At 41.2% G+C, this 14,779-nt stretch overlaps 1 protein-coding gene across 1 annotated transcript; it reads right to left on the bottom strand.

Moving 5' to 3' along the window:
- Positions 1-194: 194 nt before the first annotated feature.
- LOC147896095 (E3 ubiquitin-protein ligase RGLG5-like) lies at positions 195-7,683 on the bottom strand. The gene is made up of 11 exons (XM_087382320.1): positions 7,527-7,683; positions 7,340-7,433; positions 6,425-6,504; positions 4,054-4,138; positions 1,810-1,953; positions 1,524-1,637; positions 1,269-1,366; positions 990-1,063; positions 787-892; positions 567-694; positions 195-403 (listed from the first exon to the last, which is right to left on the bottom strand). Exons 3-11 carry the CDS (start codon positions 6,470-6,472, stop codon positions 331-333), a joined length of 870 nt encoding a protein of 289 aa, XP_087238446.1. The 5' UTR covers positions 6,473-6,504; positions 7,340-7,433; positions 7,527-7,683; the 3' UTR covers positions 195-330.
- Positions 7,684-14,779: the final 7,096 nt, after the last annotated feature.

The following is a 14,779-nucleotide window of genomic DNA, read 5'->3' on the forward strand; positions in this document are numbered from 1 at the left end:
GTTTTACCCACAGAATTTACTTTATTTTTTAAAAAAGCATCAGACCACTTTTATTGCTGCTCCAGCAGCACAACAAAAGACCAATGCTCTGATTCCAACTTATAGCTGTCCTATTGGAGAGAAGGCATTTTAAAAAATAGGGCTGGGTCATAGTTAGAGCATGGTGCACTATAATTCACCTACTGCCAAGAAGACACTAGAAATACATGAAACTTAGTATAAGTATTAACCTGCATATTGCTTTGAAGGTCATTGGCATCAGTGTTAACATCATCCCTTAATAGAAGATGGGCATCTGACAAACTTATTTCAGCAATTGGTTTCTATACTTCAACACACAAAGGGTTTTTTGCATGTACACTTGTTGTTGCATGTACATTTATCGTTGTGCTGCTGCTTGCAACTGCAAGAAAAAAACGCGAATGTAAATAGTACCCTCCTTAAACAAACATGAAAAACTGAGACCTCAAAAAGGACTTCAGATATGCAGACGCTTTCCACAGGAAATAATCATAGTCAATGATTGAGAGACTTGAATATTAGATTGTAAATCATGGAGTTCTGACCTTTCACCGAGCAGGTGCTTGATTGCATTATATTGCATTGGTATCTCCATAAGTGCAGCCACTGCAAATTGAGCTTCCTTATGTTCTGGAATTGAGCACTGGGACACTACTTCTGTGAAGTTCACAAACTGCATGAACTAACTTTGTTAACTTCACACAGCACCAGCATGTGAGAACCATTAAAAGGACCAAACAGCTTCCATAAGGGTAAAAATCATACCTGAAAATTGTCAAACTTGCGCTTAGGAATTGCGTCATCAAACCGTTTCATCAGGTCCCAAGGCCCATCACCAACTCCCACCAGCACAATTGACAATGGGTAATTACTGCAACCATGATCCATCATAACAAGAACTCGACTTAATGATACTGTGAGTACTTTAGCCTATGCTCCACTCAAGCTTACGGTTCTTTGTATGATACCTTGCATTGACAATAGCATCCATGGTTGCCTTCTCTTGGATGCTCAACCTTCCACCATTCATATTTCCAGTGACCTGTCAGACCCCACATTCAGCAAATCTTGTCAAATATAAAATAGATCCACAAATACATATTGCATTAACTTCACATAGCTGCAATATGCAGATCAAAGAACTGCAATGTATCAATTCCAGAATCCACCAATAAAATTTGATGTTAATTCCAAGACAGCTGCATCAGGTGCAAATCTAAAGCACTGCAATCAATCAATTCTAATACCTGCCCATCTGCTATAATTACAAGGATGTGATACTGGCCTCCACTTTTCTTAACATCCTCTATTGCAGCATTTATGATTGGAGCAAATGAGGTTGGCCCTGTAAATCCATTACACAAGTGCTCTTCAGTGACACAAAATGATCTCTCTTTGAGCTTAAGGTTGACAAAAGATATACATAGTACATTCGCTTGCTTCGTTGTAATATTCATAATAATGTAACACCGTAACATCAATCTTGGAAATCAAGGGTATACCAGAAAGGATAAGCCGTGGAAGTCTCTCTTTGTAACGCTGTAAAACGCCATCAATGCCAACACAAGGTTGACCACTAGGATCCAAATTGAACACCTTCTGATCATGTGTGGTCACTATCTAGCCAAAACTGAGATATTCAGAATGCATCGTGTGTGTCAAAAAAGACAATGCCAATATCAAGCGTAAACATCGCATTCTAGATGCCAGCGCCCACTTCTTTTTACAGTATAAAGGAAAGAACCTTCCTCAATCGGAATGCAACAATGAGAGGGTAAGTCAACACACCGTCTCCAAAGCCATAACAAGGAATTAAGTTATCTTCATCAAATCTGGCTAGAGTTTTTCCAATAATGGAGATAGCCTGCTGGTAAGGATTCAGAATGCTGGGGGAGATTGTGTGAAGACTGAGTCCATCAAAAGAATGCTTCCCTGCAAGCACAAGGTAACTGCTCAAATTGACCAATGTAACACTCTAGAGCTGCGCGCAGTTCACCAATGTGCTTAAATCTATTTTAAAAACCCATTATTGAGGTGAGTCAACTCATTATCACTTGTTAAAATGAAACCATCAGAGAGTATCAACACATCCTTGTATGTGTAGCCAACTCTCCAGATTCGATGTGCAGTATGTGTAAATCTCTCACAATAAACATGCGCATACGAGGATCAATTTTGGGGATTTTTTTTAAATATTTGATGTGCCCCATGCGCATATATATATAACAGTGTACATGCCAGAAGATTCATGAAGCCTAAGCCTGACTTCGTGTATCACAAAAATGAAGCATATAAGTGAAAACAGGGATATTTTTTCTGATCTCACTTACACATGTACCCATAGACATGCCGCTTGATATAGCCACCATTTTTGAATGTCAAAGGATCCATAAAACAGTGGAAGCTTTTGATATAACGTATTTAGGGATTGCCCAGATATTAAAGTTCTTCTATTGGAGGTTAACATATGTGTTGTTATTCTGAAGGCCCAGTTTGGCAAAGACTTAACAACTCAGTTGACAAACATGTGAAGCTGCCCAAACGAGAAAATTCATGCACCAGGAAGGTGTGCATGCGTGCGTGCGTGTGTGTGTGTGTGTGTGTGTGTGTGTGTGTGTGTGTGTGTGTGAGAGAGAGAGAGAGAGAGAGAGAGAGAGAGAGAGAGACGTGCATAAGGCATCAGGAAAATCAGTGGAACCGATTCCCAATTGCATGAAAGAATGAAGGCAAGTCCCGGCCACATATGTGGCTGACAAAGGGGAACACTGGCGGTATCCGTGCTCACTAAGGACTTACTAGGGCTGCTTCTCTGTGCAGAAAATACTTCCGCCTGTTGCACTTGGAGTTGAATAAATGACTGGGGAGCAATGAAATGCAGGCTATCCTCCCCTCGACAATGTGAGGCATTTAACATGGTTCACAATGAAAACCAAAATCAAGTAAACCAGAACATTGTGAAGGATGAGCGGACCACCGTCAAGGAAGACAGTTCCTGGAGTGTTAGAAGGTCCAGGTCACAGAGACAGTGCACAACTGGATGCAACAAGAGGATGGTGAATAAGAGACTTCTTCCTTCTTTTCCATGGTTGAGCATGCAACATGTAGTAAAATCTCAATGACCTTGTACATAAGATTGGGCTAGAGTGGGAAGGGGCATTACTGGCAACTAGGCGAGCCGTCGTCAACAAGTGGATTGGCTTGATTAAATTAGCCAACCTAAGTTCATGACTGTTATGAAACAGACTAGCTCCCTCAGCTGGCTGGCCAGCTGGTCATGATCTGCTAGCTGGCTTGCATTTAAGACCCAGGTAAGGTTTGAGAGCCTATTTCCAGGCTCCAGCACAATTCCTAACTACTGCTCATGGCTGTTTGGCATGCTGCTGCTGTTGCATGTTCTAATTGTAAGCTTGCTCCTGCAGGCCTCTGAGCCTACAAACTATCTATTTCTATTGTCTAGCATGCAGATTACAAAGCAGAAGAGGTCACAACCAGAAAGCATAAAAGGGCCCTGCAAGGGCATGAAGGAATGAACTACACCAAAGGGAGAGAATGAGAGCAATGGAAGGGGTCATTGCTACAATCGGCACAAAAAAATGTCTTTTATACCTAGCTTGCGGCAAGGCCGCTTATACAATATCATCAACTACACTTTTCATAGTTTTTGTTTTTGATTTTGTTTCTCACCCTCATTTCCTTTACACTGCCCGTGTAGTTGCAAATTAAAGTATATCTTATGGTGCCGTGAGTAGGGTTGCTCTTGTCACACTCCCTTATACCACTTTCTCTAGAGATCACATCGCCAAATAAGGATCAGTATTTACAATGTCTCTCTTGTTCAGTCCCACTGTAGTGCTTTGTGGAGTGGCAGCTAATTGCTTCCTATTCACTAACAAAGGCAGGCCTGTCAGAGCATCTTGGCCTGGATCTGTAGGTTCAGCTCTTGAGTAATTTTACTCTCTAGTCGCTCTGTCTCTGAAATAGAGCACAGAAATCCACAATTTCATGCATATCAACTGGACTTGAGAAACTAACCTGTCCATTCATTACTCTTGGTGAAATCAATGCCAATTATCAAGTTTGATGATTCAAGTCCAGCATGTTCAAGAGCGTCTGTTACCTGTATACCAAATAAAAAACCAATCAACGATGCACACATCTGTGTGTGTGTGTGTGTGTGTGTCTGTGTGTCTGTGTGTGTAACATGTGGGGATTTGCTGTGCAGAAAATAGATGAATGCAGAAGGAGAACTCAAGCATGAAAGACACAAGAGATCTTCCTAACTATTGGACACTGCTTTATTTATGATGCTGGCGTAAATGCCCTAACTACTGTCTGTTTATGATTGCCAGAATGGCGTAAGAAATGGATACCCTTCAGAGTATCATGCTGCTGTAAAATGACTGCAAAATGCGATGGAAACACCCCTAATTGATGTGGAAGCCTCCTGCTGAACTAGGGGCCTCGATATGCGGTATTTGCTGCACTATGCTGCTGGCCATGAACCGCCAATGCTGCGCAGCTGCAGGCTGCGAGAAATCTGGAGGAGAACTGGCCCTAAACTCTCTGTCTGAGATGGGGGCAAAGAGCCCTTTATATGGGGCCTGCAATGGCCCACTAGGTCAACCAGTTGACCGACCAGGTCAGGCTAACCTGGTCGGTTGACTGCCCTGGTCCGACCAGATCTGGGCATCCGACTAGCCTCCAAAGCTCCTCCACAATGGACTCTAAATGCTGCTGTTCTACCCTCCTCTGGACAGAGGTTGGCCACTATTTTGCGCTTTCTGGTGGTCTAAGCTTGGCCGGCCTCTCTCTCTCTCTCTCTCTCTCTCTCTCTCTCTCTCTCTCTCATATGTGTGTGTGTTTTTTTTTTTTCATGTGTAGCATTCAAAAATCACATAATCTAAACTAAAAGCTTGCAAACCATAACTGACGTGAACAGAAACCGACAGGTGTGACCTCTTCATACACAAGAGGCATGTATGTTTAATCACTAGGGATATGCACAAGGGCTGGGCCTTCTGTGGATTTTTGCCAGAAATGATCAGCTACATACAGGAATTATTCACATGACTTGAAAAGTGAAACAGGAGGACAACATAAAAGGGGCTATGGAGACATGGTAATATGTGTCTCTCTAGACTGCGCGTGCTTCCCCCGCCCTCCACCTACCCTCCTTCCTTTCCCTGGCCCCCTCCCCCTTGATCTCATTCTGGGACAGGTTTGTAGGATGATTGGTCCTATGATCATCACAGAAGTAATGTTGGTCAACGTTCAGTTAAAACCTATCCAACAGAATTCATGTCGGCTGAGGTCTACTTGTCATTGAAGTCTTTCTACCTCATCCGCTAAGGGAAGGGCGGTGTTTGGAAACATATGGTGCTCACTTAGGGTCCATGACCTGCTTGATCTATGTGGGACACTAAAATAATCGTCATCAGCCCCTCCCCTCTTACCACATGCAGCTTTTTACATCCCCTTTCCTCAAGTCTTGCAGACACTAGCCTTCCTAAGCAATCCATGTACCTCCTGTCAGTAAACCTGTGCTCGCACACACATGCCTGCACACACACACACACAGTATTTGTGATGCTCCGATACAGGCAGCTCTAAACACTCGACCTTTTAAGCACAAGAGAAGCTAGATCAAGTGTATAAGTAACCAGAGCTGTCTTTTTGAAAATCAGGACTTGCTAGTCTTGTACATCTATTGCCCGCATGCAACGTTTATATAAATCCTTTCTCTGTACCTATTTTGCATGAATTTGTTGTTGCCAAAAGGTTCAACTAACACATGACATACGTCAGACATTTTTCACAGTAACAGTTTAAGGAATTTCTGCAGGCCTCATTTGATAGTGTAGATCCAAGATGCCAGTAAGAACAATATGCAGAGAGAGATTTAGTTTCACCATTGAAAATAATCTGCAAGAAAGTCACAACAAGGTGCAACTGCAAAATGTGCCTCGACAAAAGTGATAATAGAATCAAAAACAGCCTCCACGATATGAACAGACTATGTTTGAGGAGAATGAAATATGCGATCATAATCAATTATCCACATCCTGCAGGGGACCTAGAATTCACAAAAGATATTTTCAAAGTGCAGGCTAACTTAGAGAAGAAACAATATGTCGGTCCAAATCATTTACAAAAAAGGCATGATAGAGATCTCTGTTAAGAAAAGCTCTTCCAAATAGTGACATAAGAAGTTTGGACTTACAAAGTTAGCATTCCGAGTCATTGAGCTAAAATCTAATAAAAGAGGCTTCAAAGTTATAATTGACTGACTCAAGTTCGACATCCAAATCTGAGCTAAATTTTAGTTCAAGGGGCTTTAAAAATATAGTTGACAAGCATAATATAAATATTTGTAATTGAGACTACACAACTAGGCAGAGCTCACCTGGTAAATACTAGTGTAGTCATCACGAATGTAAGCAAGATTTTCCATCTGCTAGTAACTGTTTTGACTTGCTCTGAAATCTGCAGGTGGAAATGTACTTGTCAACCAACACTGCACAGAGTCTAGATTGTGCGTAAGAAATAACAGCAATATGACAAATCACTGTAATTATTCTCTGCTTTGCCATGCAAGAAGAATAAGTTGGCTTCTAGGCAATACATACTGATGAGCGCACAAACACCCTACATCCCTTGTAGCCCTCCCACCCCCACATGGTGTTTCCTGTGCATGTGTGTTGTGCGTACACACACTGCACATGTGGCTCTGCATGCATGCCTGTCCGTGTGCGCTGTGTGTGGGGGAAGGGGGAAGCGGGAGATCCAACTTTCCAATAATAAGCTGCAAGCGCGTTTCAAGTTTCAACACCATTTAAGCATGCACTACATGTCATGTAGCAAGCTTTGATACAAACCAAAGTTTTGGTCAAAGCTAAGTAGTCGTCTCCTTGAGACAAAGACTGACGGATTTGCTTATCATAGCCGCCTCAAATTCGGGACTAGGCATTCTCAATGCAGCAACTCGTTTTACCAGCAAGGTAAAAAATAGGGGTGGTAAAGCAACAGACGCTGCTGTTGTTGACTTCAATGATTCAATGCAAAGCAATGGCCTAAGATTCAGCGCTAGCTTCAGGTCCATTACATTGCAAAAGTCAACAAAGACAAAGAAAAACAATCTTGGGAAAAAGTAAAGCCAGCCCAAACGTGATTCCACATAAAAATATAACCTACTCACAAACAATTGACAAAACTAACGAGCCATAACGAGCACGAGCAAGCGGCTGTGCCTGCGCTAGAGAACAAAGACAAACTTGGAAGACGTTCAAGTTTTCCATCCGAATGATCACAGTGCACGAACCTGTTGCTAGATGCAGGAATGCCGAATCGAAAAGTTTCTTGTATGTCCATCGTCGCAGTACACACTATAAATAGATGATGCAGTATCCCTTTTTCTGCACAATAGCATTTTGATGCCCTTTCTTTGTCAAAAGCATCTTCATAGAGGCTCGTAAATAATGCAATTGATCAGCACGAATAAACCGTACCTGCGTGATTGGCTCTTTCTTCCGTGAAAGATTTGGCGTCCATTCTCGCCATGCCGGAGCTGCGTGGATGCCGAATGCCAATAAATCGCATTCGATCCTCGCATACACATTTACAGCAGCTTTTCCGAAAATCCGGACTCTTTGGTGGCAAACCATGCGTGATTCCTGCAAGCTACGATGATGGGGACGACGATTTAGATACGCACCGTGATGATTTTGGCTCTTTCGATCCCCTTTTGTAGTCCTTTACGAGCTGCAGTTGTTTTTGCCCTTGCACCGCTCTCTTAGACAAGCACCACTGCAAAACATGAATTTCGTGTAATTATGTCCTCGATTGTATGACTTCCTCCCCGTTCAAGAGGTCATCCACATTCAATTTTTGTTCAAATATTACACTCCCTACGTTAGCCCTCTACTAACAAAAACAAAAAGCAGTTATTGCATTAATTATTTGGATGTAAAGGGTACACCTCTAGCATGCATGTGATCTAAAGTCCAAGAGAAACGACAAATGTGAGCCTATGTTCCCTTTTTCTTTAAGTCATACTCTCTCGTATGAAGATCGAGGCACCTAGCACATCAACTCATTTAGGATAGGATTGTCATTCCAAACCAACTAGTTTACACTGGACCAAGGCCTGTGAAACCCCAAGATGGACTTCAAAATGAGAGAAAGAGTGGCTATTCCAATGCCATCCTATGTTAGCATATGCTAGAGTAGGCTTACGATAAGATTGTGATCGAAATGGACTTTTGTCATAAGAAATATGATACATCGATTCCTATTGATTCCCCTCATGGGCCAAGGCCATGAGATGTAGGCTTTAGTCTTGTGGAGCTCAGAGATGTATACATAGATATGGCATGGGTCATGACATTGCAATCACTATTCTTAGCTTACTATGTAGGTCAAGGCAATCTCTATAGAATGATTACTCAACTCACTCCATGCAAGCAAGACTATCCTTCCAGCAAGGTGTTGGATACATTGCAAGCAAGATAAAGTTGCCACTTTACACGTTCCTAAGATGAAGAATGACCATTACAATGTCACTTTGTATATTGCTATAGTGCATTGTAAACCGTGTATTCTCAAGTTATCTAAGCTCAATCTCATGTTTCTATCCTCGATAAAAATTACACGTCGACGATAAGCTTAGTGTCATGTTTCTATCCTCAATAAAAACTACTAAAAGCACCTTTATCATGAGTGATGACTCCTTTTATCAACTCCCATGTTCTCATTCACATATATCATGAGCTTGGGTCCCATTAGTAGAATCTTGTTACATGTCATTCCATTGACCTCATATTCCATCAACCCCATGTTTCTACTATCGAGGAAAATGACAATGCATTTTTAGCACGACGCCTCTTTCTATCACATCCCATATAAGCTCAATCTCATGTTTCTATCCTCAATAAAAGTTACTAAAAGCACCTTTACCATGATTACTCTTTTTATCAACTCGCATGTTCTCATTCACATATATAGTGAGCTTGGGTCCCATGAATAGAGTCTTGTTACATGTCATTCCATTGACCTCATATTCCATCAACCCCATGTTTCTACTATCAAGGAAAATGATAATGCATTTTTAGCGTGACGCCTCTTTCTATCATGTCCTATATTTTTTACATGTACAATGAGATTACCTACCATTAGTGAGAGCCTTCTTGTTGAATTATTGCTACATCCATTTTGCCAATAGGAGGAGGAAGCTTTTCATGATAACTTGGTCTTACCCATTCCATTTCATATGAAGAAATAGTATGCTCTTATGGAGTGCAATAATATATTTTCATAGAAAACCATTAGTATCAAATGAGTCACTCAATAAAGGATTGCTTTTTGAAAAAAGAGTATGCAAAATATGCATGTTTTTTACCACAAGGCTTGATATTAGAAAATTCCCATAGCATCCTTAAAGTGGGACAGGTGGTGTGGACCATGAGTACAATACTACACCTCCCACAAGGCATACACTCAATCTGGGTGCATCTTAGGAGGACCATGAGGTCTCACGAAGGGAAAACAACACATCCTTCAAAAACCATGAATGAAGAGGTTGCTTTGGTATTCAAACAATTGCAAGTGATGCAAGGGCTACCAAAAGGAGTGCCAACCTCTATGGAAAGGAATGGCATACTCTAATGTTAATATTTACTATAAAGGTATGATGAATGGTCCAAAACAAAGTAATGGCATACTTGAGTGTTAATATTTACTAGAAAAATATGATGAATGGCATAATAAACCCTCTGCCCCTCCCCTCGACCCCACCCGACCCCAACCTCTCTCTCTCTCTCTCTCTCTCTCTCTCTCTCTCTCTCTCTCTCTCTTCATTAAGTAATTAAATGTGTGAATATGATCCCTTTAGATGTAGTTTCTATCCATTCATATTTGGATGGACTCTTTATACATTGATGGCCATGCTTTCCACTATTTGATTCTTGATACTATGGTTGAACAAATCAGTGAAACATTCAAAGGTTATGATTAGTAGGAAGTGTGGGCATAAGGATTAATGTACGTTCACTCTTATGATTTGTTATTTATTTCTAGACTCACATGGCTTCATTCCCATAATGATTTACAAGTCCTATAGAGGGAATGAAGATGGCCTATCCCCCATACGTTAGTTGCTCCTCTCCTCCCTTTTCACCCTTCTCCTCTCCTCTCCCTTTTACCCTTAGCAAGGTTTATATGGGTTTTGCCACGTTGCCTAAGGGGAAATCTTTCAAACCTTTAATAATTTTTATCATAATACATTGTATTCCACCCACATTGTTGATTCTAGAAGCTCCTCCATCAAAATTGATTTTATTTTTCTCTTTTCCAAATTACCTTGACATAAGTATGTCTAATGTGCAGCCAGTAAGATAGCCATTCCTAAAGACATTCCTAATACATCTCCATTTTCCATGTCCTCTTATCTTAAATGCCTATTAGAGTTACCACTCGCAAAATGGAGAACCTTGATAGGAAATTACCCTTATGTCATGCAGGAAAGGAATATGAAATTATGTGGGATGCTCAAGAGTACCTTATAAATGCATTTGTACACATAATCTGATGTTCTCCCTATAAATCAATTTGTACATATTACTTGCTGCCCTATTTATAAAGGCATATGTACACATTTTTTGATGTAGTCTTATGCTTACATAGACATTTTGAGAGAGTAATGAGCATCTAATTCTTTGCCTAGTATTGTCAATGGAATTGGAGGGCTAACCATTGTCAAAAATATATATTAACTCTCAAAGATTCTTCAAGTATGCTACAATATTCTTTTTTTAGACCATCAACCTTTCCTATCCTCAGATACATCCTCCTAGCATGACATCTCCTTAATTCACATCATATGCAAGTTGACCCTGATCTGGGGGCTCACATCAACTTGTTACATAGGTTTCATGTCCTATGCAAGTTGGTGTGAGCTAGGGGATCACCTCCTAGATCATGTGCAAGACCGTGTTGTTAATTACAAGGCTACTGAGGCACTAATCATGTTCAAGTATTAATAAGTATCTTTAATATCTCAATTCGAACAAAATATATGTATTCTCATTCTAATTTGTCTTAGTGCCTCACGACCTCATACCATTGATTTGATTAAGTGCCTCATGACCTCATACCATTGATTACAGAGGAGCCTTACATGATTATAAGTTACATTTTTCTAAGGTTCTAGGTTCACTCATTTTGAGTTTTGAGCTCAACCAAGTTTTGAGTTCATTTATTCTAGGGCAAGGTTTTTGGTTTTGGGCTTACTTGTTCTAGTCAGTTAATTTTTATGGGATAATTAGTTCAGGGTGCACTTATTTTCCATTATCTAGTTTTGAACGTACTTGTTTTGGGTTAATAGGTTCGCTTGTTTTGGGTTGATTAGTGGTTCTAGATGCACTTAACATTCTTGGTTTTAGGTTTTGGGTTCATGGACTCTAGGTTCGCTTTCTAGATTTTGAATTATAGGTTCACTTATTCCTTATTTAGAGTTGTGAGTTTCAGGTTCAACAATTTCTTTTACTTGTATGAACTTTAGATCGATTATCACTACCAAAAACTAGGACTAAAGAGAGTAAGTTGAAACATTGAGAGATTGTGTTTAAGCGAACCTAAAATGTGAGTGATGCTTGTGAAGAACTTTGTTTAAAACTATAGTTGTAATTGACTTTTACTGAAGAACTTCAAAGGTCATGGGTATACGTTTGAAGATGACAAACTCTTTAAGGCAAGCAAGAAAGCTATGAAAGGCTATGAAAGGGAGATAGACATAAACAATTACACTTGGTCTATGAGGGACCGCTATGTACTAAGGAAATGAATCTAGTCATAGAAGGTTGTGACATGATTTCAGCCATGTATGTCTAGCATGTCAGTTTGCCAAACAAACTAGGTTGCCATGTCCAAAGAGGGGGAGAATAAGCAAATTTCCTTTGGAAATAGTGTGCTCTAATATTTGGAGTCCTACGGTACAATGTTACCCATGGAGGAGCAAGGTATTATATTACATTTCTTGAGCTCCTTACCACTAACCAGGCTCTGATACCATGTGAAGATAGTGGGAGAGAAGGAAGGAGTCTCACTTGCGGCTTTCTCACATACACAATGGGGGAATACACACAAAGGTGAAGGCTGAAAACACTTTTCCTCTTCTTAGTTGTGAAAGCCAAAAGAACTCTATATGTGGGTCTCAAACCAAACTCAGCTAACTAAGGTGGCATACTAATTGAGCCACGAACTAGAGTACATAAGGATAGCTATCATCCAGCTATTATTCATGGGCGGTGTACCAACCGCATCTGCAGCTAACAAGTCAGTGACATAAATGCACAACGGTCACCTTGGCATATCACGAGTGGAGCTCGATATCTCAACACATAATCCATGGTAGTAATATTATAAAATGTAAGGTGGCATGGCTCCTCCATGTGCCACCCCTCCACCTAGGCTGCATTTAGTGAGATATGGCCCAAAGTCCATGGGAGAAGTAATATGAAATAGGTGGAGATGGATATTATATTGGATTATTCCCTCCATGTAGGATAGGCCCATGTGGGGGAGGTATAGAAGGTCCAAGAATGCAAGTTAAATAATGGGGAAAGTAGGATAAGGTGGCAAGATTCCTTGTGCCAACCCTCCACTTGTCCTCCTAGAGGTTTGAACGTATTATAAAATTGGGGAGAGACCAAGGGAGTATCATAGACTTGAGGTATGGGGCTTGATTTATGTGGAAAAATGAGGCAAAGGGTTGTCGCATACAATTGAGAGTGTGTAACTGCCTAGCCCACATGGGAGACTTTTCCACACATACCATGCATGTGGGAGGATGCATTTATTGGGAGAGACCCTCTCTCTTGGCTATAAAAGGAGGGGGCTATTCCTTGATGAGACACGCTCATTCTTGTAAAGCCACCTAGCTAGTACTTTGATTTCCCCTTCCCTTCCTTTCAAATAAAGCATGGTCCTCTTTCCTTGATGTCTCCATCTTTACATTCCTCCTCCAATCATGTACATGCTTCTCTTCCCCACTCCCTTTCCCCTTGTGCCATAGTCTCCCTCTTCATTCCCTCCCCTTCTAATCCCTTTTCCCCTCCCATGATAACATTTTGCCATGCTTAGTGTCTAGCCTCTTGTCCTGATTTCTTTTGTGGCTAACAGAATTGGTGTGGCTGCTGGGATCGAAATCTCCATGGCTAGTGGTATAAAATCTGTTAGTCCTACGACTAGGTGCGGCTTTGTGGTCTCTTCCATGCGTAGTTCTCTACTTTTTGCACCTCCAAACTGTGTGCCTTCCCTGTCTCTATGGCTGCAAAGCCTCCCTGCTTTTGCATTTCCAGTCTGCCTGCTTCCTGCTCATGGTTCCTACGTGTATTCTAGCTAGCGAATCTTCTGCTCGTACCGGTTGCATCTACATAATTGTAACATCTGTGCTCCCTCTGAGCTCCTATGCGTGTCCACTGTGTACACCCGCATGCATCGCGAACAGATTGCGGCGGTTTTTTGGGCTCCTGCGTCTTCTAGTCATGGACATTTTTTCTGGGTTTCTACAAAACTATAACAGATCCCGCGCCCCCCTCCCTCTTCTCTTCTTCTCCTTCTCCTTCTCCTTCTCCTCTCCTCTCCTCTCTTTTTATTAAAGAGTGGGATTTGAACCCAAGACCTCCCCCTTCACAAAAGAGAGACTTATCATTGGGCCAACAAGTAGGAACTGATGAAAATGTAATGATTTTTGCTTATATATTGAAATCTCGGGAACTATGACTCTCTAACCGTGGGGAGTTTACTCTTGCTGTAAAAAGCAAAAGTATTTCATTTCTTGTGCTCTATTCACATCTCCTACTAGATCGCCAATTCGAAACTTTTCCAAGTTCACTTCACGGACACACGCCACATGAGGAGGGTGGATATTTATGTCATTTCTCGATGAATTTGAGGATTTGGTGCATGGTCCTCCGCTCATTACGGCTACCAATTGGCGAGATCTCTTTCTTGATCTTCATGTCGACCTTCAACGGCTGATTGTCTAGTGCATTGTTCAAGGAGATGACGGGTGGGATAATACACCGTGGTTGATTCAAGGTGAAGAACTATTGATACGCTGGGAGAACTTTGATTTCAATTCTACTCATTGTGCGGTGATCGAGCTACTTGCTACTTCAGAGGTAATTAAAAGGGTGTCCTTCTTCGAAGGATGGGACACTCCCCAAGCTTGGGGGGAGATTTGGCACATCTGCTTATTAATTCCTATGGATAAGCTCGTCTTGAATGGTTTATTCTCAATCTCACTACAAAGGTTTCTAGCTGTCAGCTATGGTAATGTTTCGACCAAGGAATCCATTTGTACCTAATCAACCTTTTGTACCTCATTTTGAGCTTCAAGTTGTAATTCTTTTTTGTCTAAAGATAAACTATCAACAAAGGATTGCAAGTTTATTTGGTGCTGAACGTTTGGCTCAAGTATTGAATTCTCCCCACCCTCTCCTTCTACCTATCTTGGACTACTGAGAAACTTGGGATGTCTGGATTTTAGTCTCGGTGTGATCACATCTTGGATCCTTCAATTTGATGGAGCTTACAAACCTTCGACCAAGGTTGTTGGTGTGGGTGTGAAGCTCACTTCACCGGGTGGTGAGGAGTATTGTTATAGCAAGTCTGCACCTGCAAGTACTTGCAACCAAGCTGAGTATTTGGCACTCATTTTTGGGCTACAAAAGGCACAAGAACATCACGTCAAGCAACTTGA

The sequence above is a fragment of the Dipteris shenzhenensis genome, chromosome 12 (genome assembly GCF_047967505.1).
Source record: "Dipteris shenzhenensis isolate YYH24624 ecotype China chromosome 12, Dip_SZ_1.0, whole genome shotgun sequence".
NCBI lineage: Eukaryota > Viridiplantae > Streptophyta > Polypodiopsida > Gleicheniales > Dipteridaceae > Dipteris > Dipteris shenzhenensis.